A 24,399-nucleotide genomic window follows, 5' to 3' on the forward strand; every position below is an offset into this window, starting at 1 on the left:
ACAGTATGTCAAAGTTACCCTTCAGCTAATGAATATACCAGCTTAAAAAAACCAGACATTTTCAAATTTTCTCTACCAGCCATTGCCAGGCCAACGAAAAAAACATGTCTCCTTAGTTTCTGTATTTTCTATGTTTGCTTTCACTTGTACCTGACACTTGCTGGTGTTGTCTTACAAAGCAGGGAAAATTGGATATGCCAGAAATTTAACTAAGTTTAGAACTTGGCACTACTTTGACTATTTATTTACAAAAGTATAAGTTTTGTGATAACAAGGAGTGAAACTAAATGATATTCAAGTTCTTCTGAAAAATTAATCAATTAAAAGCTATCATCTTTGTGAGACAGGAACTATTGAGGACTTATTTACCCTGTCTTGATAGAGTTTGGCCATCAACTATGCCTACATCCTAGCTTGCCTGTTTTTTGGCAAAATTCTATCTGTTGTAGAAATGAGGACATTTTGCTCAGTGGCTTGTTGCCACATTTGAAGCCATCTCCATGATGGGGTTCTTTAATGTTCATCATTTACAAACATGTGTGTCAGATATATTGGGCCAGAAAGCTGGAGATGATGCCTCGACATTATAGGGAATTTTGGGTGACTGTTCAGGCAGCAAAACATCTCTGTCATCTTCTCATTTGGGAAGTTGCTAACCTGCACTCCTTGTATACTCAGGTAATTAATTTTATTCCTTCTCAAGTCTCTCATGGGGTTGATGACAAGATAGCTTAGTTTTACAATTAAACTTAGTTGTTTAGGGGTTAAGATACTGTTGTGCAAAAAAAAAAAAGATGTTTTTAGGTCTAGATAGATGTTTTAAGTTGTTAATGATGAGATATGATAGACATTGATTTATATTCAGAATTTTAGATTCACCAAGATAAGAAAGATGTTTTCTTCAAGGCTGCTAAATATAAATAGCCAAAGTACTATGAACATAACCTATATATAATTCCTGATTTTTTCATGGTTCTTCTTGCTGTAGGTAGTTGAATGTCTGTGCATCATATGGGTGAAGTGTTCATGGAGACCAGAAAAGGCCAACCAAGTAGGTGTTGGGAATCCTTCAGAAATGCATCAAGTGTCTTTAGCTGATTCATATCGCCAGCCACTTAAAGTCATTAAAATATATATTTAAATTAGCTTTCAATTTGTTTTGTAAAGAATCTTCATATATTCTTGGTTTTTGTCAACTGTACTCCTGTTCTTCTCCTTCCATCTCCTGTCCCCTTCCTCATTTAAGACTTTAGATTATAAAGGTCTTTTGTTGTATGACATTTATTTCATTATCTATCTATCTATCTATCTATCTATCTATCTATCTATCTATCATCTATCTATCTGTCACCTATCTATCTACTTACTTACCTACATATTTACCTATCAATAATTTGGATTGCAAGATCATAGATTCCAAGTAGCTTGTTCATGCATACTTTATTTTGGCTAAGTCTTGCTCTGGCTCACTCCCCATTCTCATCACTCTACTGCCACTGTAAATCCTTCTTCAGTCAACAGTCTCTCTAGTTTCATTTCAGCTACATCCCTTTCCTAATGCTATCCCCTTTTAATATGGCCATTTTCTATTTTCCTGACTTGCAGATGTGTGGTACAGAAAACATAGCCAAACTATGGAAGTCATAGGCCCTAGAGGAGAACCTACTGATTATATTTATAATTGTTTGAATAAGAATGGACCCATAGGATCATATATTTAAATTCTTGGTTCACAGTTGGTGGAACTTTTTGGAAAAATTAGGATGTATGGTCATATTGGAGGAGGGGTGTCACAGGGCATGGGTCTTGAGGTTTCAAAAGTCAACACCATTTCCAGTTACTTTCTCTTGACCTTGAGCTTGTAGATCAGTTATTACCAACTGACTATTGCCTCATAGTCATGCTCCCTATAATGGCGGTCATGGACTCTAACTCTCTGGAAACATGGAGCCCAAGTTAACTGCTTTCTTTTAGAGGTTGCATATTCTCCAGTTAGTGAATCCATATACACAGTATATGGTTACAATATTGGACTCACTGAATTAAATAAATAAGTGAATGAATAAATAAAATAAACTTTAAAACGGAAACATAGTATTTTCTGATATCAGTAGAATTAATAACAACATAATAGCAAAAATCATTGGAAGGAAATCTATGGTTTTATTTTGAAGTGTAGAAAAGATGAGCATTCTAACTTGTTTATGCTCAAAAAGTTATGAAAAAAAAAAGACATTTAGAAGGAACCGGAATAAAATCAGGAAAAAGATTACTAACTTAAAAAAATGTAAAAACAAGACAAAGTTATTATGTTAAATAAATAGTAAAACTGTTACATGCACAAAAGGGGTTATCAAGAAGAAAAGAAGGTACAATTCTCTATCTCAGAAATGAATAAATACATAACAGCAAGTTTTTCAGATCACAGGAAAGTATAGGGTAATTTTATGCCAAAATTTTTGGACATTTAATTAAAAAATAAAAAATTCTAGGAAAGTAAATTTTACCAAAAAGAATACTTGAAAAAAGAAAATTCAAAATGCTTTTATTAAATGAATCCCTATATTAAAAATCTTAACAGAAAGAAAATTCTGGGTTTAGAATATTTTATTAGTTAATCCCCTAATTAGTTAAGGGTCAAATGAAGCTCCTAACAGCTACTTTTCCAGGGCTACTGAGGTAATTACCTAGATTAAATTAGGAGGTCAATATAATCTTAATGCCAACAACTTAAAAGTTCAATAAACAAAATGAAAACCACATTGCTTATTCTCTTCTGATTGTTTACATAAAGTTTATAAATGGCCTTAGCAAATTGAAGCCAAAACATGTGGACTGGATAATAGATGATGTTCTAGCTGAGCTGATTTCAGGATGTAAGACTGAGGAACAGTTAAAAATCAGCCATTATAACATACCACGTTAGTGAATCCACAGAAAAATACATGTTTGTTAAATATGACAGAGTTGATAAAATTCAATAATGAAATTTAACAACACATTAGAATAAAAACAGTAATTTAATAATCAGGTATATGATGTCTGCAAAAAAAAAAAGCACCAACCTTTGGCACATATTACGTTAAGCTGCCACGTGTGTTGCTTAATTTACTCCTTCTTTATTCTCTCTGCCCTTGCACCTTAACTTGGCATGTGATAGCTACTCTTGGCTGCCAGTTTGACATATCATGGAAAAGACAACCTCAACTGAGAAATTGTCTCTACCAGATGGACCCATAGACACGACTGTAGAGCATTTTCTTGGTTAGAGATTGATGTGGGAAGTCTTAGACTACTGTGAACAGTGGCTACCCTAACATGGTGCCCTGGTCTCTATTAGAAGAGAGTGTATTGATTGTGTGTGCATGTGTGTGTGTGTGCTCGCGCTTGTGTGCTCATCTGTATATGCATGTATGTACATATGTATGTATGTATGTAGTACATACGTATGTATTGCCAATATCTCTCTAAATGGACTTAAGATCTACACAAAAAAAGCAAATCATGCCTGATACTTTAAACCAAACAAACTGGCCAAACCAAACAATTACCATTATAAACCAGCGTAATCCTTAAATCACCTGTAAATATTTGTCTTTATACCAAGAGATAAATGCAGTCCTCACACCTCTTCAAGTCAAACTCTATTTGCAGACTGAAACAATTAAAGAAAATCACAGTCAATCAAATTGCAGATCTTTGGATCCCAGTTCCAAGGGATACAAAACAACTCGTGACCTCAGGATCAGGGAACACAGTGTAAGAGGGCATGGAAAGATTGTAAGCGTCAGCCATGGCTGGCAGTAGAATCTGCCTGTAATGTCAGAAGCTACACCTACAAAAATCTCATACCCTGAAAACGCTGGTTTAAATCCTTCCCATGCTAGATAACCACTTAACCTTCTTAAACTTTACTTTATTATTTCTTCAGGCCCAACAGTCATAATACTTAGCACCAAAAACAAAACAAAACAAAACAAAAACAAAAACAAACAAACAAACAAACAAAAACTTAGCACCAACCTCCTTCTTATATGAGTTGGTTTAGAAATAAGCCTGCTAGCAGTAATCCCACTACTCAATGACAAAAACAAACAAACAAACAAACAAACAAAACTCACGATTCACCAAAGCAGCTGCAAAATATTTTATTACCCAAGCAACAGCCTCAATAATTATTTTAGTAGCCATTATTCTAAATTACAAACAACTAGGCATATGAAGTTTTCAATAACAAATTAATAATATTATTCTTACTATAACTTTTATCTCACGGATAATTAAACTAGGGTTAGGTCCATTCCACTTGTGACTCCCAGAAGTAACCCAATGAATTCCTCTCCACACAGGCCTAATACTTTTCACATGACAAAAACATTGCTCCCCATCTCTTCTATTTAAAATCCACGCACTCCTGGATATTAACTTAACAACTACCATCGCAACCCTCTGCGTTGCCATCGGAACATGAGGAGCACTTATCCAAACACAAACAGGAAACATCATAGTGTATTCTCATCCATTGCCCATACAGGATAAACGACTGCCGTTGTCTCTCGCTGTCCCACCCTTACACCCCTCAACCTATTTATTTATATTATTCTTACAATCGCAATAAATGACTTCAAGACCAGCAGTTAAGTAACCTTAAGAAGCCTTATCCTCTGTCCCGGTGGCTAGGCCATCTCTGACTGGCTGCCGTTATCTGTGGTGTTCCCAGTAACCACTGAGCTCCTTTCTGTGGAATGGAAGGTCAGGCCTATTCCAAGGTAACAAGAACCTGAAACCTGTCACGGAGTCGGGTAGACTTATTTAAGCAGGCCTCCTTGGCAAACAGTTTTCTTCCCTTTACAGCTTAAAAAAAATGTACTATGAGTTTTTAAAATTTTTTTATTAATTTATTCTTGTTACATCTCAATGGTTATTCCATCCCTTGTATCCTCCCATTCTTCCCTCCCTCCCATTTTCCCCTTACTCCCCTCCCCTATGACTGTGCCTGAGGGGGACCTCCTCCCCCTGTATATGCTCATGGGTATCAAGTCTCTTCTTGGTAGCCTGCTGTCCTTCTCAGAGGAAGGATAGCAGGGTACTATGTGTTTTTAAAAAGCTATTTTCTTCTAAACAAATGAAGCTGATAAGCTAACTCCACACTGAATTCTAGCTGACAGGGAGCCAGGGGGAATGTAGCCTTCGTCCAGACTTCCAAAAATGAATTTTCACTTGTGGACAAGTGGAAGAAGGGAGAGAGGTGGTTTTGGTAGATAAATGGCAGACTGTCACCATTTGTAAATGCTACAGTCAGTGGTTGTTGAGACGGCCACTGTAGGCTCCTGAGAGAGATGGATAGAACTCAGCGGAGAAACTGTCAGCCTTGCACTATGCCCACCACTAACACAACCTTTGTCATTCTTAATTCTCTGCAGTGGGGGAAGAATACTCCAGCATTAAGTTATAGGTTCCTCTTAGGGTGCTTTTCTTCTTCCCAGAAACAGAGTCAATCGTGAGTTTAATGATACATGAGCTAATATTAAAGTACAGTAGCATTTCCTTTGGGGTAAATTTTCCATTTGCGGTCTCAACTTTTCTATAACGTGACTAATCATTCTAATATAGGCACCTCCAAACACAAAAATTCTTCCGTTCATTTTATTTCAGTTAACACAGAATTTATTATGAAACAGCCATTAAATATTAACCAATGAGGTCAGTGGGGTGCTGTTAATGAGTTCACATGCCGAGATAATAATTGAACAGAGATTATGAACTCAGTCACTTACTGGTTAAAGTTAGGTTCCACTGGTGATAACGATAACACCAAATAATTGAACCTTTAGTAATATAAATACTCTGTTTACTCTTACATCCCAAAATGTCTGTACCAAATTTCAAGGGTGTGTTTAGTGTTAATAATCACATACCTTCTGAGGAAAAGTGTTCAAATTCCAGCTATCCTTAAATGGAAGTGAAAAATGGGGGGATTTATTCTTATTTTTATGCCTCAAGTCTTTTATTGGATGTACACCTTATATTAATTAGAACCAAGTTTCTTAATACTGCTGATCCAAAGCACACCAAACAAGCCTACAGTGAAACATGTGGTGATACATTGTCTTAAAAGAAAATAAGCCAAACAAAATCAATGTGATAGATACTTCTAGATGATTTCTACATAGATCCAATTTCCCACAGTTTGGAGGAAGATGTACATGTAAACAATGATGAGTTCCAACATAATAGGGTTGCACACTGTTCAAAAATCATACGATTCAGGGTGTTTCTAAGGACATCATTTCTCCCAGTTATTACACTCCACATGCCAAATTGATAGTAAAATAAAATGTATGTCCATATTTGATTAATAAAATACTCTAGGACTCTGGGCTATTCAATCTCCAGTTCTTGACCATTCACTTTTGCGATTGTTTTGTTGAAGACTGGTGTTTTTTTAAATTTTATTAATTTAAACTTGTTACATATCAATGGTTATCCCATCCCTTGTATCCTCCCATTCTTCCCTCCCTCTCATTTTCCCCTTATTCCCCTCCCCTATGACTGTTCCTGAGGGGGATTACCTCCCCCTGTATATGCTCATAGGGTATCAAGTCTCTTCTTGGTAACCTGCTGTCCTTCCTCTGAGTGCAACCAGGTCTCCCCTTCAGGGGACATGGTCAAAGGTGAGGCACCAGAGTATGTGAGAAAGTAATATCCCACTCTTCACTCTACTGTGGAGAGTGTTCTGTCCATTGGCTAGATCTGGGTAGGTTTAAGGTTTACCGCCTGTATTGTCCTTGGCTGGTGCCTTAGTTTGAGCGGGACCCCTAGGCCCAAATCTGCCTATCATAATGTTCTACTTGTAGGCTTCTAGGACCCTCTGGATCCTTCTACTTTGCTATTCTCCCATGCTTGTCTCATCTAGAGTCCCAATAGGATGTCCTCCCCACTGTCCCAGTTTCCTGGTAAGTGAAGGCTTTTGTGGGACATGCCCCTTGGGCTAGTATGCAGATATAAGTGAGTATATACCATTTGAGTCTTTCTGCTTCTGGGTTAACTCACTCATTATGATCATTTCTAGCTCAATCCATTTGTCCACAAATTTTGGGAATTCCTTGTTTTTAATAGCTGATAGTATTCCATAGTTTATATTTACCACAGTATCTTTATCCATTCTTCTACTGATGGACACTTAGGCTGTTTCCATGTTCTGGCTATTATGAATAAGGCTGCTATGAACATGGTTGAGCAAATGTTCTTGTTGTGTGCTGGAGCATCTTCTGGGTATATTCCAAGGAGTGGAATAGCTGGGTCTTGAGGAATCCCTATTCCCAGTTTTCTGAAATAGCACCAGAGAGATTTCCAAAGTGGCTGTACTGAAAGATCCCCAAAGGGAGACCCTCACTCAAGCCTCGGGATGGCGCGCACCCAAACACACACAAACGACCATCTTGCTGTAAACACATGAGGCAGTTTATTGGCGGAGCTCCGGGTCGACACGTATCTCACACAGGAGACAGAGGGGTCGACCCAGAAGCCCAGGGGTTAGGGGTTTATATGGGCAAGGGTCGGGGGGAGTGGGAAGTTTTGGCGCGGCCACACACGATTGGTTGTTTCAAACATTTGAACATCAGCAAATTGCATAGGCAGATCTGGGGTAAGCTCAGACTTAATCACATGGGTACAGTCCTTGGTTCCTGTCTTTCTTGGAACCTGAGGGTAGATGTTTTATCTGAGCTGACAACACATCTGGTTAAACTCAAACCTGGAACATTGTGTGCGGGCCTCAAAGAGGATTAAGCAAACACCATAAAATTGGATGAGGGGTCTTGGCTCATTACTCACTTGATCATGTCCGGTACCTGCTTCTCTCAGGAATTTGTCCTTGTGTATCCTCCCTACCTTTTATGGCCAGCCGGTCCCTGGAACACTCAGTAGGCCTTTGTCTCTTATCTCCGCATTCTTTGTGACTTATCATCTGGGACCTTGGGCTAGAATACCTGTCGACCTGCACTTATGAGTTAGAGAGCTCTGCTGTTCTGGTTGCTTTAACGCTAATTAAAAATTTTCCCTTGCATTCCCCTCTTCTTCTACTTGATAATTCTAATCTTAGAATATCTGTTCTAATTTTTGAGTATTATTTTATTTTAGACTAAAAGATTTATACTCTGCCCTGTTGGGGTCTCTTATTGATCGGTATTGTTGTCTTAGTACCATCAGTTGAACAGCACTAATTCTATTTTTAATAAGAGAAAGTAACCTATTTACCACACATGGGCCAAAAATTAAAATCATGCAGATCACCAACACTGGCCCAGCTAAGTCAGAGAATAGGGTAGTCATCCAGGGGGACCGGGTGAGCCAGGACTCGAACCAACCTTGTTGAGCTTCCCTGTCCCTCTGTCTCTTATCTAGTCTTTCTCTAAGCCTCTGCATTGAGTCTCTGATCATTCCAGTGTGATCAGCATAAAAGCAACACTCTTCTTTGAGGGCAGCACACAGCCCACCATCTTTCAAAAACAGTAAATCTAATCCCCTCCTATTTTGGAGCACTACTTCCGACAAGGATGTCAAAGATTTTTCTAAATTGGAGATGGATTTTTCTAATATCTTTACATCTTCATCAATGGCAGTACTGAGAGCATTGAGGCCCTGCTGTCTGGTGGCTAATGCGGCAGCGCCTGTCCCTATTCCAGTGGTGATGCCTGCTCCCAGTAAGATAGCTAAAGTAAGGGATACAGGCTCTCTCTTGTATCTTTTAGGTCTAAGCTTGAATTCATCTTCAAAATTACCAGCAGCATGATAGTAAATTCTAGGGATCAGTCGTATTAATACGCAGAAATCTATAGTTGGTTTAAACACACTCGTAGATACACAAGGGGTGAGTCCGGTACTGCAGGCCCACCACTGGTTGGGTCCTGGTACCAAGTAATAGGTGGTAGCTGTCTTAGGACTAATAACTGTCTGGTTACACAAATGTTTATGGGAGGCAGGTGGGGTACCCAAACAGAGTCCCGATCCTGATACTTCTGTCAAGGTTAGTTTCTTCTCAGCTCCCCAGGTGCAGGAATGATGGGAGGTTGTATTATTAAAAGCACCATTCATAGCAATCCCCTCGTAGTATGGAGGTGTTGTTGCTAAACACAGCCAGCAAGATTCAGTAGTGTCTGGACTTGTGTCATTTAAAGCATGGAAGGCCCCAATGACCAAATTAAGTAGCCTTTGACTCGTTGAGGAATCAGAAGGGGTCATGGGCAAGGAACCTTGGGGAGTAATGAGATTAAAGGGGCTGATGGTCACTGGCATAGGCGGGAGAGGTGTAAGGACAAGGGGTCTGGCAGGTGGGCCTTGTTCTGGAAGGACTTTGTTAGGTCCTACAGGCACTGGGGAAGGACTTGTTAGGGTCAACTTAATTCTAAAAATCAACCCAGGGTCTTTCCCCGCAGCATATAAGCGCAGTCCCCAGTTGTTTCCTCTAAGCCAGCTCTGATGGTCTCATTTTCCCATGTTAGTGAATCTCACGGCTATGGGGTTGCAGTATCTGTTTTTACAAGGCCCGTTTGGGCTATTGCTGAGGGCGCACCTATCCTCAGGGTATTTATAACTATCTCTTTCTCCCTGGTTTGGCCTGTCATAGCTACTGTTTCTTTTTACTGTGATCAGATCCCAGGTGGAAGTAGGGTTCCAATGAACCTCACCAGTAGTTTCACAACCCCATGCAGCACAATAGAAATCAGAGGTCCCCCCACACTTGTGTCGAAGCTTCCAACTGTGGCCCTGACCAGGGCAAACATAAAATTCTGAGGACTGGAGGTTGGCCCGGTAGAACTGTCCTGAGCACCCGAATGTGCTCCCTATCCCACCCAGGACGCACTGTTTTTCAGCCAGTGGTTTAGAGAGGTCTGTGTGGTTGGGGAGATCCCAGGTGAGCGATCCAGCCACCAACTTACAAATATCTGGCGTTAGATCCGGCCACCAAGTCCATGGGGGGTGCACTGCAGTGATCGACCAGACAGTGTTCCCCTCCTCATTGATCACCTTCCAAGTCTGTTGCATCGGGGCATGAGGGTTGTTGTCCTGACTCAGGGTCGCGTCTGCAACGCAGACGCAGCTTAAGAGGATTATCTCCAATCTCGAACTGATGAGGAACTGTAGGGTCTCCAACGGCGTAAGCATCCTTCAGCTGTTCCCAAATCTCTCGCCTGATCGTCTCGAGAGCCTTTAAACGGGCTAAAAGATGGGTGGAAGGCACAAAACTGTCATCAGGACGCGCCACACTCTCTAGGATTTCAAACAGAGGTGGTGGTGCACCAAACAGTATCTCAAAGGGTGTCAGTCCCATTGGTCCAGGCGTGTTCCATACCCAGAACAAGGCAAGGGAGAGAAGGGCTGTCCAATCACCCCCGCCGGTCTCTAAGGTCAATTTTGTTAAGGTCTCCTTTATAGTTATATTCGTCCTTTCTACCTGTCCTGAGCTCTGGGGTCTATAAGCACAATGTAATTTCCAATTTATCCCCAATTGTCTGGCCAGTCCCTGACTTACCTGGGCGACGAAGGCAGGCCCGTTGTCTGACCCAATTACCTTAGGTATCCCGAACCGGGGAAGGATTTCTTCAAGTACCTTCTTGGCCACTACATTTGCCGTTTCCTTTTTTGTGGGAAATGCCTCAACCCACCCCGAGAAGGTGTCTATAAAAACTAGAAGGTATTTATTACCATATCGGGCTGGTTTGACTTCAGTGAAATCAACCTCCCAATAAGTTCCAGGTCGATTTCCCCGCAAGCGCTCTCCTGCACAGTGTCTGCTGGAATTGGCATTAGTGAGAGCGCAAGCCTTGCAGTTTTTTTTTTTTACCAGATCCTCTGCTGTCTTTTGTAGTCTGGGGATGTGATAGGGAGACTTATTGACCAGTTCTGTCATCTTCTTGGGCCCTAGGTGGGTAAGGCGGTGTATACTAGCCAGGTATTCTAGCCCCTCTTCCTCTGTGAGGATTCTTCTCTCGGGAATCCCCTCAGCCTGTTGGGGCATAACCTGTCCCGTCCAGCAGGACCAGTAATTACGGGGTCGCGAGGGGAGCCATACCTGAAAAGATGGGACGAGAAAGAAGGAGACGAGACCAAGTAGAACTCCTATCAAGGTCTGTTTATTGAATCGAAAGCAAAAGCTTATATAGGGTGGAAGCAGGAGCCAAGCAGTAGGGGAGGGGTCTGAGAATGCCTCCAGGTGATCTCAGCAGGGGAACATCCTGTGGTTCATCTTGAAACAATTCCTATCTTAGCTAACTATCTCTTGGAAAGTCCTGAGCTAACCCGGCTAAACAACATCTGCAGGGGGTGAAAGGAGGAGGTTATGCAGAGGTCGAAAGGAGGAAGTTATGCAGAGGCTGAAATAAGGAAGTTATGCAGAGGCTGAAATGAGGAAGTTTAGCTTTGGAATGGGGCATCAGAATTTTGCCTCAGCCAGTAGATTCTTTTAGCCTTGAATGACCCTGGGCTGGCTCCGGACAATAACCTTAGCTATTAGAATCATTGGTCCTTGTGCCGCCTCTTTGGCCATCTGGTCAGCCATTTGGTTTCCCCTTTTTATAGGACCAGTCCCTTTTTGATGTCCTTGGCAATGGATGATCGCCACCTTGCGGGGCAAATGAACAGCCTCTAATAAACTAAGAATTTCTTCTTTATTTTTAATGTCTTTGCCAGCTGAAGTCAGCAGCCCACGTTGTCTATAAATCGCTCCATGGACATGAGCTGTTGCGAAAGCATACCGGCTATCAGTGTAGATATTGATAGCCTTTCCCTCTGCCAGTCTTAGTGCTTGGGTCAAAGCAATAAGTTCAGCTTTTTGGGCCGACGTCCCTTCTGGTAAACTGCTGGCCCAGATGACAGACTTCCCGTCCACTACTGCTGCCCCAGCCCTCTGCTTACCTGCTACCACAAAGCTACTTCCGTCGGTGAACCAAGTTTTTACCCCAGGCCACGGCTGGTCAGTGAAGTCTGATCGAGTCCCTGTTTCTTCAGCCAGTATCTCTTTACAATGATGAACTGGGGTCTCACCAGCTTCGGGTAGCAAGGTGGCAGGGTTAAGGATGGCGGGCGGAGCGAAGGTCACCCGCTCTGTCAGCAACAAGTTCTGGTAGTGGGTCATCCGGGCGTTGGTCATCCAACGGTCTGGTGGTTGTCTGATAATGCTCTCGAGGGCGTGGGAGGCCACCACCATCACATTTTGGCCCATGGTTAACTTATCGGCATCTTTTACCAATACAGCAGTTTCTGCTATCGCCTGCAAACAAGAGGGCCACCCACTGGCCACAGGATCCAGTTTTTTTTTTTTGACAGATAGGCCACTGGGCGCTTCCAGGGTCCTAGAGTTTGGGTGAGGACCCCCCTGGCAACCCCCTTCCACTCGTCGATGTACAGAGTAAAAGGCTTGTTCAGATCAGGCAGTGCTAGGGCAGGGGCTTGTAGCAGTGCCTTTTTAAGGGTCTCAAAAGCCAATTGGTGTTCCTTAGTCCAAGTGAACTCCCCCCTTTCTCTTGTTAGAGGGTATAATGGGGCCGCTAGAGTGGCGAACCTGGGAATCCAAAGCCTGCAGAATCCCGCGGTCCCTAGGAATTCTCTTACCTGGCGAGGAGTGGTTGGGGTCGGGATCTGAGTCACTGTTCGTTTCCTGGCTTCTGTGAGCCACCGTTGTCCGTCTTTCAGGGTGTATCCCAGATATGTCACTTCAGTCCGGCACAGTTGTGCCTTTTTGGCAGAAGCCCGATACCCCAACTCACCTAACTCAGCCAGGATTTTCTGAGTCCCAAGCTCGCATTCTTCACGGGTCTCTGCAGCCAATAGGAGGTCATCTACATACTGTAGAAGAGTCACCTGGGGATTATTAGCACGGAAAGGGGCAAGGTCCCGATGTAGGGCTTTATCAAATAGGGTGGGGGAGTTTTTAAACCCCTGGGGCAATCTCGTCCATGTAAGCTGTCCAGTTCTTCTGTTTTCAGGGTCTTGCCACTCAAAGGCAAGCAGGGATTGGCTGTTAGGGTGCAATCTCAGACAGAAGAAGGCATCTTTGAGATCAGGTGGCAGTGTTCAATCTTCTCTGGGTCTCCTTGGCCCCTGCCTTCTGTTGTTGCCCAGGTTCCCTGTCTGCCTAGGCCTGCCTGTTCCCTGACGCTTTCCTTCTCCTACCACTGCGGCCAGTACTCTCATCAGATTCTTTTCCTGCCTTTTTTTTTCTTCATCTTCAGCTCTCTCTTTCTTTCCTCTTTCCTCATCCTCAGCTCTCTCTCCTTCTTTTTTCTTTCCTGTTTCACTTCCTCTGTCTCCTTTTTACGATAAACTTTCTCAGCTTCCTTCACCACATCCCTGATGGTATAATTGTGCAATCCCTCAATGCGTTAATGCGCTGTAGTTTCTTCCTAATATCAGGTACTGACTGTCCAATGAAAGCCATGATTACAGAGGCTTGCTGTCTCTCTGACGTAGGGTCAAAAGGGGTATATCTCCAGTAAGCCTCCATGAGCCTCTCTAGAAACACCGATGGGGGCTCGGTCGCTCCCTGCATGACTTTTCTTACCTTCGCCAAATTGGTGGGCCTCTTCGCGGCCCCTCTGAGACCTGCCACAGAGCCCGGCGGTAAATGGACAGCCGTTCCCTACCTTCTGCCATGTTGTAGTCCCACTGAGGACGGGTCAGGGGGAATCCTTCATCTATTTCACCCCAGCTGGACGGGGTGTCCAGCGTCATCTCAGATATTCTTTCGAGCCTCGAGGAGAATTCTTTCTCTCTCCTCGGTGGTGAATAAAACCTGTAGAAGCTGCTGACAGTCATCCCACATGGGTTGGTGGGAGAACATCAGGGACTTAATCAGACCTGTAAGTCCCATAGGGTTCTCTGAAAAAGGTGGGTGGTTAGTTTTTTTTAATTATAGAGATCAGAGGAAGAAAAAGGCCAATACTGTAGGAGTTGTAATGCATTTTTTGCCTGTCGGGGCCGGCCCGACAGCACTAAGGGGCAGCCACGGTGGAATCAGGCCCCTCAGGGGTTGCTCCAAGGCGGCTCCCAGTGCCCGCCAAGGGTCCATCACCCATTGCCCCGGAAGCCGTGGGCAGGGCTGAGGTTGGGGCTGCCAGCTGGGGAACTCCGGGATATGGTGGGAGCAGGGGCATGGGCCATTCATGGGGTTCTGCTATGTCAGGATATATTTTAGGGATGGGCTCCGGTGGTGCGCTGGGCTCGCTTCCTCCACTCTGCCATGGTTTCGATTTCTCTTCCGCGGTGCCTTCTCGCACTGCCAAGACTCAGGAGCTTGGTGGGTGAGGTGGGATAAAGGGCTTGACCCATGGGGGTGAGTAACGGGCCAAATCTTCCCACACAGTGATGTAAGGCTGTTGGTCTGGATGTGACCATGATCTTTCCTGAAAAATAATTGCTCTGACAGCTCTAATAGCAGGTAAATCAAAAGTCCCCTCAGGTGGCCAGCCCTCATGGAAAGTCGGCCATTCTGAGGTGCAAAAGGTCTGCCAGGGTCCTTTCTTAATTTTTACGGATAGATTATGTCCTCTTGCCCTAACGTCCGTCCAATGGTCCAAAGTCAAAGATAAAGGGGTTGTCACAGTCTGTCCCATTTCAAAAACAAGAAGCACAAAAACAATACAAGTACACAAGACACTATCACATCCAAGCACACTCATCCAAGTCTGGACTTGTACAACCAACCGAACGCAAATTCCGATGGGGTAGGCTTCCGCACCTTCCCCTCAAGAAGGAGCACTCCGTCTCCTTCATCCCGAAAAGAGGCAGTCAGGCTGTCCTGACTCCCCTTTACCCTTAGGGCGTCCCCCAGGGTTGCAGCCTGCGGCCCTAGCACGTCTGCCTCCGCAGCCACTGGGTCCTTACGGCCCACAGCAGCAGCTGCCAGAAACTGAAACCAAGACACGAAATCAGCAACACCGCACTCAGACACACAAAACTCACACAGACCTACCTCCAAGGGGTCGTTGGGGGTCTTGGGTGGTCGCACAAATCCCGGATGAGCCCCCAAAATGAAAGATCCCCAAAGGGAGACCCTCACTCAAGCCTCGGGATGGCGCGCACCCAAAGACACACAAACGACCATCTTGCTGTAAACACATGAGGCAGTTTATTGGCGGAGCTCCGGGTCGACATGTATCTCACACAGGAGACAGAGGGGTCGACCCAGAAGCCCAGGGGTTAGGGGTTTATATGGGCAAGGGTCGGGGGGAGTGGGAAGTTTTGGCGCGGCCACACACGATTGGTTGTTTCAAACATTTGAACATCAGCAAATTGCATAGGCAGATCTGGGGTAAGCTCAGACTTAATCACATGGGTACAGTCCTTGGTTCCTGTCTTTCTTGGAACCTGAGGGTAGATGTTTTATCTGAGCTGACAACACATCTGGTTAAACTCAAACCTGGAACATTGTGTGCGGGCCTCAAAGAGGATTAAGCAAACACCATAAAATTGGATGAGGGGTCTTGGCTCATTACTCACTTGATCATGTCCGGTACCTGCTTCTCTCAGGAATTTGTCCTTGTGTATCCTCCCTACCTTTTATGGCCAGCCGGTCCCTGGAACACTCAGTAGGCCTTTGTCTCTTATCTCCGCATTCTTTGTGACTTATCATCTGGGACCTTGGGCTAGAATACCTGTCGACCTGCACTTATGAGTTAGAGAGCTCTGCTGTTCTGGTTGCTTTAATGCTAATTAAAAATTTTCCCTTGCAGTACTAGTTTGCATTCCCACCAGCAATGAAGGAGTGTGCCTCTCTCCCCACATCCTCGCCAGCATGTGGTGTCACTTTAATTTTTGATCTTAGCCATTCTGATGGGTGTAAGATGGAATCTCAGAGTTGTTTTGATTTGCATTTCCCTGATGACTAAGGAGGTTGAGGATTTCTTTAAGTGTTTCTCAGCCATTTGATATTCCTCTGTTGAGAATTCTCTGTTTAGTTCCAAGCCCCATTTCTCAATTGGGTTATTTGGTTTGGTGGTGTTTAATTTCTTGAGTTCTTTATATATTTTGGATATTAGATGTATGTCAGATGTAGGGTTGGTGAAGATCTTTTCCCAGTCTGTAGGATGTTGCTTTGTTCTCTTGACAGTGTCTCCTGCCTTACAGAAACTTCTCAGCCTCATGAGGTCCCATTTATTTTGTTGACCTTAAGGCCTGGGCTGTTGGTGCTCTGTTCAGGAAGTTGTCTTCTGTGCCAGTGTGTTCCAGGCTCTTCCAAAATGGGAGGATTAAAAATGACAAGTATTCCCATATTCAAAATGCTTTGGGACTTCTATGGTAATTTATTTGAGATTCGTGGCATACTGTTCCAAAATAATCCCTTCGGAAAATACTACAAGCAAGGTTATTCTCATGTTACCTTCATTTTTCTTTGTTTAGGCAAGTAATAAATTCCAGGTTGCATTTTCTAACCTCTTGCTAAATCAGATCCTGAAACTCTCCTTAGGAACTGGTGTGTCAGCCTGTAATCCCAGCACTCGGCATGCAGAGGCAGGTGGATCTCTGTGAGTTCAAGTCCAGTCTGGTCTACAGAGCCAGTCAGGACAGCTAATGCTACATAGAAAAGCCCTGGCTTGGAAGAAAAAGAATGTAATGAAAAGAACTTATGTATCCCCCACCCCTAGGGCCAGTGGTAACTCAACAGCCATGGTCACAGGGACAACCCTACTTTTGCCATGTGTCGGGTCCCAGTCCGTGGGAAAAATTGAATCAGGCTTCACCTGAAAGAGGGAGTCGGGATTGAAAGTAGGATACAGAGACGCGAGAAATAATGAATCAAGTCAGGACATTTCTGATCAAGATTCACTTTATTGCCGACTCGCAGGATCATATATAGGGCAAGGTCAATAGGATCTATTCTTATCTCACTCACCCTAGCCCCCGGGCAAGAATGGAATAGCCTAAACTTCCTAGTTCTCTGAGTAGTTCCTTGTAAGAACTTCCTAGATCCTCTGGGTGGTTCCAAGTTGAGACTTCTCTACTTCTTTCAAAGGTAAATAGTCCAAGGATGGCTTAGAATACAAGACATCATGGTGAGGTAAAGGTCAGCAACTTGAAGGTCACAGCATACAGCCTAAGCACAGGATTTCTGACATGGCAGAATTTGGCATGGGTCTCTATAGCCATGTTTTAGCTTAGTTTGTAAACCTAATTCATTGAGTTCAGTCTACATTCAGGAAAAGATTAACTTAAGAGTGATTTCTTTTTTTGTTTGTTTGTTCCTGTTCTTTTAATTTAATCATTTTACAGCCTGATGCCAGCCCCTTCCCTTCTTTTCTCCCAGTCTTCCCTCATCCTTCCTACCCCCATTGCCCTCCTATCCAACCTACTCTGGCATCTTAAGCCAAAGTAAGACTAAATGTATTCTCCCATACTGAGGACTGGCAGGCATCCCAGTTAGGGGAAAGGGATTCATAGTGAGGCAAGAGGGTCAGAGACAGCTCCTACCTCCATTTTTATGGAACATACCTGTGGATCACGCTGTACATCTGCTACATGGATAAAGAAAATGTGGTGCATTTACATGATGAAATACCATTCAGCTATTAAAAACAAAGACACCATGCAAATGCATGGAACTGGAAAAGATCATATTGGGTGAGGTAACCCAGACCCAGAAAGACACATGGTATGTACTTACTTATCAGTGGATATTAGCCATAAGGTACAAGATAACCATGCTACAATCCAGAGACCCAAAGAAACCCAGAAGGGCCCAAGGGAGGATGCTTGAGTCTCACTCAGAACAGGACATTAAATGTAGGCACACGAAGTAGAAGGGAGGGAGGGAACCGGGTGGGAGAGGGTGTGGGGTGGGAAAAGGGTAGGGGTCAGTTGTGGGGAGAGGATCAAGATCTGTAGGGAGGGCATCTCTGGGACAGGGGAGATTTCTTGGAGTCTATGGGGTTAACACTAGGGGAGACTCCTAGCATGGAGCCTGAAGTGGCCACCTCTTGTAGCCAGGTGAGACTTCCAGTGGAGGGAGGGGGACACAAATCTGCCCATAGAACATTTGGCCCAAAATTTGTCTTGCTTATAAGAAGTATAGGGATAAAGATGGAACAGAAATTGAGGGAAGAATGATGACTTAAAGAAATGTATAGCAAAAATCATATATATATATATATATCACTAAAATATATTGTCCACATATTCTTGGTTATGGAATTCAAAACATATCATCCAGTTTGGGTTTGAATATTTCTATTTCAAGTTGAAAGGAACTCTTAGTTCTCTCCGGAAATTGTCTTTCTTGAGGTTGTCAGTTTCCTGAATGTCATAGAAATAGTATATGAAATTACAGGCAAATCTTTCCAAAGGAGTAGCCCCATGGAAAGCTTTGCCTACAGTGACTGGATTCTGTGCATTGTGGTTAGCTTTGATCAATTAAAATCAGCATTCCGTTCTGTGTGTGGTGTGAAGATGACTGGCATATGACCCTCCCTTTTCTTTCTCTTATAAACTATTGCCAACTTGGACTTGTTTTCATAGGGTAGAATAGCTGTCTCCCTCTTTTTGGGATATTCTTTGTGGCTTTCTCTTCCCATTAGCCTGTGCCTTGGGCAGTTACTAGAAAGAGCTAAATTGAGTTGCTTTTGTTATTAGCTGTGGTTTGTGAGTCAGCTTTACTGCTTCTAAAACAATTACATAAGGAAACTATTATTTTTAAATAGGAATTTGGGTATATTTAGAAGAAAATGAACCATTTGTTTTCTTCTGGCTGCCCTTGCTTTCCAATTTTATTTTAAAGACTGAAAAAGACTGCAAGCAGTGGGGTGAGTGAAGGAAATGCCCTGACAGAAAGTAAGGGCAAGTGGGAGACAAGCCGTGGGAGACAAAGACCTAATAGGAGCCTGAGAAGTCTGATAGCGAGAGACGACACTTCAAGTTTTATAGTCCATGCAGTTAAATTAATCCATTTTCTTGAGATTTCCCAAAATGACAGGATTTGTGCTGACACACTATGCCAGTCCACATTAGCTTAAGAGATCAACTTCCAATGGCTCTATCTTCAAACATAATATGTGTTCTGTGCCTGTTCCTGCCGAGATGGTGCAGGATAATGAAATCATTGTTTGGATCCCAGTGTTTGCCCCAGATATGTCACCAGTGGTTTTGATTCCCAGTTATAAAAAAAAACCCATAAACCTAAGCGTCATATAAAGCATAAAACCTGCCTTCTTTGACCTAGTTGCTCATATCCAGCTGACAAGGCATTGACTTTCCATACATGACTCTGGTGCTTTACTGCTGAAGATTAGATCCTCTGAGTCCGACTAGAAAATTTCTTTATAAGCAATACCTATGAAGAAACTATGTTTTTGTTCAATTTTAATATTGGTCTTTTTAGCAAAAAAAAATTTGTATAAATACTTGAGGAAAACGATGAAGTTTTGGTAATTATATACCACGTATAATAATAAGATCGGTTTCTCTCCTTGCTCTATCTCCTACCCTGTTCCTGCTCTTTAACCACTTCCATAGTCTGTTCTATTTTCTCTTCTGAGTGAGAGTCACACATCCTTGCTTGAGCTTTCCTTGTTACTGATCTTCTTTAGTTCTGTGAATTGTAGCATGGTTATCCTGTACTACATGGCTAAAAATCTACTTAAAGTGAGTACATACAATGTATGCCTTTCTGGGTCTGGGTTACCTCACTCCGGATGATATTTTCTGGTTCCATACATTTGCCTGCAAATTTCGTATGTCCTCATTTTTTAATAGTTGATTTGTATTCCATTGTGTAGACATTTCTTTATCCATTCTTTGCTTGAGGGATATCTGGGTTGCTTCCAGTTTCTGGCTCGTAAGAACAAAGCTTCTGGGAACATATTTGAGCAAAGGTCCTTGTACGATGAAGCATCTTTTCTGTGTATGCCCATGGAGATCAGACCTGGGAAGAGCTGGAGCAGGAGACAGAGCGTTTACGGAGAGGAGAGAAGCTGTAGGCAGGGGCCTCTCCGTAACAAGCTGGAGATCTCCAGCGGTGGAGGCTCCTGGGAGGAAACGGGGAGATTCTAGCTGAGACTCCTAGTAGCAGAGGTCATGGAGACTAAAGAGGCCATCCTCTAACTACACAGAACTACTGGTGGAGGTAGGGGAACACCAACCCACCCGCAACATCTTTGATCCAGAATTTACCCTGCCTACAAGATGTGCAGGGATAAAAATAGAGCAGAGATTGAGGGAATGCCTGGCCCAATCTGAGGCCCACCTCATGGGAGACAGCCAGTCTCTGACACCATTAACCATACTCTGTTAGGCTTGCAGATGAAAGTCTAGCACTGCTGTCCTCTGAGAGGCTCCGCCCAGCGTCATTTCAAAACAGATGCTGAGACTCACAGCCAAACACTGGGAAAAGTATAGGGATTCTTGTGTAAAAATGGAGGTTGGGGGAGAAAGATAGAAGGACCAGTAGGGGTCAGGAGCACCACAAAAAGATGAACAGGACTAAGTAACTAGGGCCTAAGTGGGGGGCTTGCAGAAACTGAGGCACTTGACTAAGCACCGTGTATGGACTGGTCCTAGGCTTCCTACACAGATGTAGCCAATGGTTAGCTCAGTCTTCATGTGGATCCCCTAGTAAGGGGAACTGGGCTCTCTAACATGGACTCTGTTGCCTGCTTTTCAATCGCGTCCCCCTGGTGGGGCTGCCTGGCCAAGTCCCAGGAGGAGAGGATGAGACCAGTCCTACTGTGACTTGCTATGCTGGGGTGGCTTGTGGTGCTGGTGGGGCTCCTCCTTTTCTGAGAAGTAAGGTGAGGAATAAGGAGGAAGAGGCAGGGAGAGTGAGATTGGTAGGGGAGGAAGGTGCAGGATGCAACGTGAATAAACAAACAAACGAATAAATAAAAATGTAAAAGAATAAGGAAAAAACAAAACCAAAAAATTGAATCAAAGTAGTTTAAATAAAACATTCAAACCCTCTCTTTCCAGCTATTCTTAGCTATATGCTACGTTATTATAAACAACAGCTACTGTACTGTGTGAGAACACCAGAACTCACTCTGTGGCACCGGTGTTTGTGACTGCTGACTAGCTTTCCAGACCCTGCCTGTGCCTGGTCTTCCCCAGGAGCTGAAAACAATTGATTTTTCTCTCTGCTTTTATAGTGCAAGATTCTTTGTTGTTTTAATAAGATGTGTTCCAGTTTAAGGAACTTTGTATCCTTTTGGAAGTAGGTAGAATACTTCTGATTTTAGAAGATAAGAAGTCAAAACTGTCACCAGCAACATATTTATGCCAGAATTTAAACCACTACAGTGTCATCTCTACCACATTTTAAGCCAAGTTCACTTCAAAATTCAACCTTAAAAAAGTGAAACCAAACCACCATTTCACAAACATGTTTCTTGACATGTGTCAGCATCATGGAACACTTTTATATTTTTACAATGTCAGAATTTATGAAATACAGTACATTGAGATGGTAGGAAGGACAGTATTTCACCACATGGAACCTCTTTCTTTGGTAGCTCAGACCAAAGCAAATATGAATTTTTAAAAATCACAATCTTTATTTTAATTCTAATTCCCAAATCACTTCTTTTAAATACAGTATGTATATTTCTCTATATGTATACATGAAGGTTACATAATGCCTGTAGAGGTCTAAAGGTCTGAACATTTTAGAACCATACATAGATAAGCATAGAGTCTGTAGTAAAAATAAAAACCAAACACAGCTAAAATTCTTGCCAAGGAAGTTATAGTAACTGTTGTAGAGGAAGGGTGCATGGTCAGACATAAGCTTTAAGTTGAACCAAGCTGTAGGTATGAAATGGTACCGATAAGCCAGTGGGTAGATAAATTGGTAGTAGGTACAGATAGGCCTACAGCAGGACAAGAAGGCAATGAGAAGAGGGTATATACCACCAGCTAGGACCAAAATCTTCTGAGGCCTAGAAAATAGTCAAGAGTTCCCTATCACTCTGTGAGACACATCCCAGATGGTCAGATGACAGGCTGATGGAGACCATCCCCAGCATAGCTACATGGCTGCTACTCTCATGGTGTTAATTTAATACATTGAATAGGGTATGCTGAGATCATAACAGCATTTGGCACTTGGGTGTATGAAAATCAAATCAGCAAAACCTGTTCCAAGAATGTAATAGGCACACCAGACTAAGGCACACGGCTGTAACTTCCTCACCTGGAGCCCATAAAGAGATGGACACCTACTTTGTACCATGTGGTGATAACAAAGATAGAATTCTCTTTGTGTTCCCACCCAGGTGCACTGCTATGCTTCATTCTCAAGATGGAGTCAAATGCTGCCCGTAAATGGAGGTAGCTTAGGGTAGGGTCTACATAACTGTAGTGCCAAATGTCAGATGAAAAGGTAACCAAAGGGAATATTCCACTGACAGGCACTATATGTTAGTGATTTCTAAGTATAACTTCGCTCACGGACACCTTAAGAACAGAAGCTTCTAGCAGCTCAACAGTCAGTTATCCTGGCATTCTCCTCCTCCACACCCAGACTTAGTGTTCAGGCCTCTGCTCCATTTTGCCTGTCATCTCTAATAATGAAGGGAAATTGTGTTTGTGGGGTCTCTGGTCACTGGAGTCCCAGAAGATATAAAGTGCTTAGCTGACGTTTTAGGTCTTAATGCTCTTTCGGAGAGAATGACCCCACAGATGGGATTACAAGGATTTATGGATGCTTCATGTGTTTGTTTTCTTGATTTTCTATTATGGAGAATTTAAATATATACAGATGTCAAGGCACCTAAGACACACATAGTGAGTATTTGTCTGGAATTCTGTAGTATGTATTGTTAAACATGGTCATACTGTGATGACTACACTGGTTTCCAGGGAAGTGAGTGGCTATTCTTTGGTGCTAGTTAACGCTCATTCTTTAGGTAGGTAAAGAGTACCAAAGCTAATTACAGATGCTAAAATCAACTGATGTGTGCTCTTGCCCATACAACACGATTAGATAGTAAAAGTCAGTGTATCAGTCTTATTTTGGAGTTCACCCTCCCTCCCTCCCTCTTCCATCCTATTTACCTCCCCAAGACCTCTGATGGCAGGGAGACCTCCCCAAGGTAACCCAACCAAGGGGCAGTGATTAAATCATAGACTCCAGAGTTCAAGACATATAAATTATATATCTTATAAGGAAGCATCAGAAAACATCTGTTATGAAAATCTATGCTTCAGCGCTGCTATTTACTTGCCTAAGTACAGTTTTTCCCCATCCTCCAAGCACACAGATCAACATCTGTCACAGGTAGCTGTCGCCTTGTGACAGTTTCAGACATGAGAAAGCCAGGGGAAATGATGGACAATAAATCCGGATATGGATCATGGTAGCAAATCTTGTGCACCTTTCTGGCTGATGGAGTTGGGACAAAAACTAGGTTAGTCCAGAAAGATAAGTTTGGGAAAACCTAGAGATTGTGTCAATAAGTTTGTTTTAAAGAGATGATCAGAGAAGAAATATACTGACTCTGCTCTGTCAATCACAGAAGAAACTATTGCTCTTATATAATCCCAGGAACCTAGAAGATAAACTATTCAAATTCTAGAGTTTGAGTTCCTGGCCTTTCGCCTGGTCTATGACTACGTCAGACTCCCTGTATCTTACATCATGCAGTTTCCGCATGATTTTACTTTCTGCAGAGTTTACATGCCATTTGGCCTCTGACTCTGTTTGGCAATACAAAAAATTTCTAATATTTCCTTTTTTTAGATTCTGACATTTTAGAAAATAAAATTGTAATCATACCACATTGTAAAAAATTTTAAAATGAAATATCATAAAACTGATCAACATATTTTATGAAGGAAAACATTTAGGCCCACTAAGTACCTTTCTTGAACATAAGCCAGATTATTCCACTCTGAAAAATACCCGCATCCCCTACAATGAACATTATGTTTTTCAGATGGCAGATGATACTATTCTGCCGAGAATGCTACCTTGAAAACATGTGTGATAAATAAAATTTTCCTGTACAGAAAACTTTTTTAAAGTTTAGATGCTTCATGTTTATCTTTATTTTAATTTTATGTACAAGGTGCCAACTTGTAAGATCAAGCAATTCTTTGAAGTATTAGAATTCTCAATATCTTGAAAGAATAATAGGATAATATTAAACAAGTAATGAGCACTTTATGGTAAAGGTTGAATTTGCACCCAAGAAAGAGTTATTGTCAGACCAGCTTTAGTGGAAAGTTCTTGAAACATTGATTCCTCATAGTTGCATCATTCTCTAAGTTTGATGTTATGAGAATAAAACTTTGGCAGCAATAACACTTTAAATGGGGAGCCATAACTTCTTTGTGTAGAGATGGCATGTCCATGCTGATATTCGTTGTTTTTGATTGGAAGCCATTCAGTAGCTGTTTTTCCAGCCTGTCTCAGAT

General features: G+C 42.6%; 1 protein-coding gene across 1 annotated transcript; it reads right to left on the reverse strand.

The window, feature by feature from the left end:
- Nucleotides 1-9,689: 9,689 nt before the first annotated feature.
- LOC311605449 (uncharacterized protein) lies at nt 9,690-15,713 on the reverse strand. Its single transcript, XM_084795972.1, has 3 exons — nt 11,917-15,713; nt 10,847-10,871; nt 9,690-10,680 (listed from the first exon to the last, which is right to left on the reverse strand). Coding segments are annotated over exons 1-3 (333 nt in total). The 5' UTR covers nt 12,224-15,713; the 3' UTR covers nt 9,690-10,679.
- Between the last annotated feature and the right edge of the window lie 8,686 nt (nt 15,714-24,399).

The sequence above is a fragment of the Acomys minous genome (genome assembly GCF_964271855.1).
Source record: "Acomys minous genome assembly, chromosome: 9".
In the NCBI taxonomy this organism is placed as follows: domain Eukaryota; kingdom Metazoa; phylum Chordata; class Mammalia; order Rodentia; family Muridae; genus Acomys; species Acomys minous.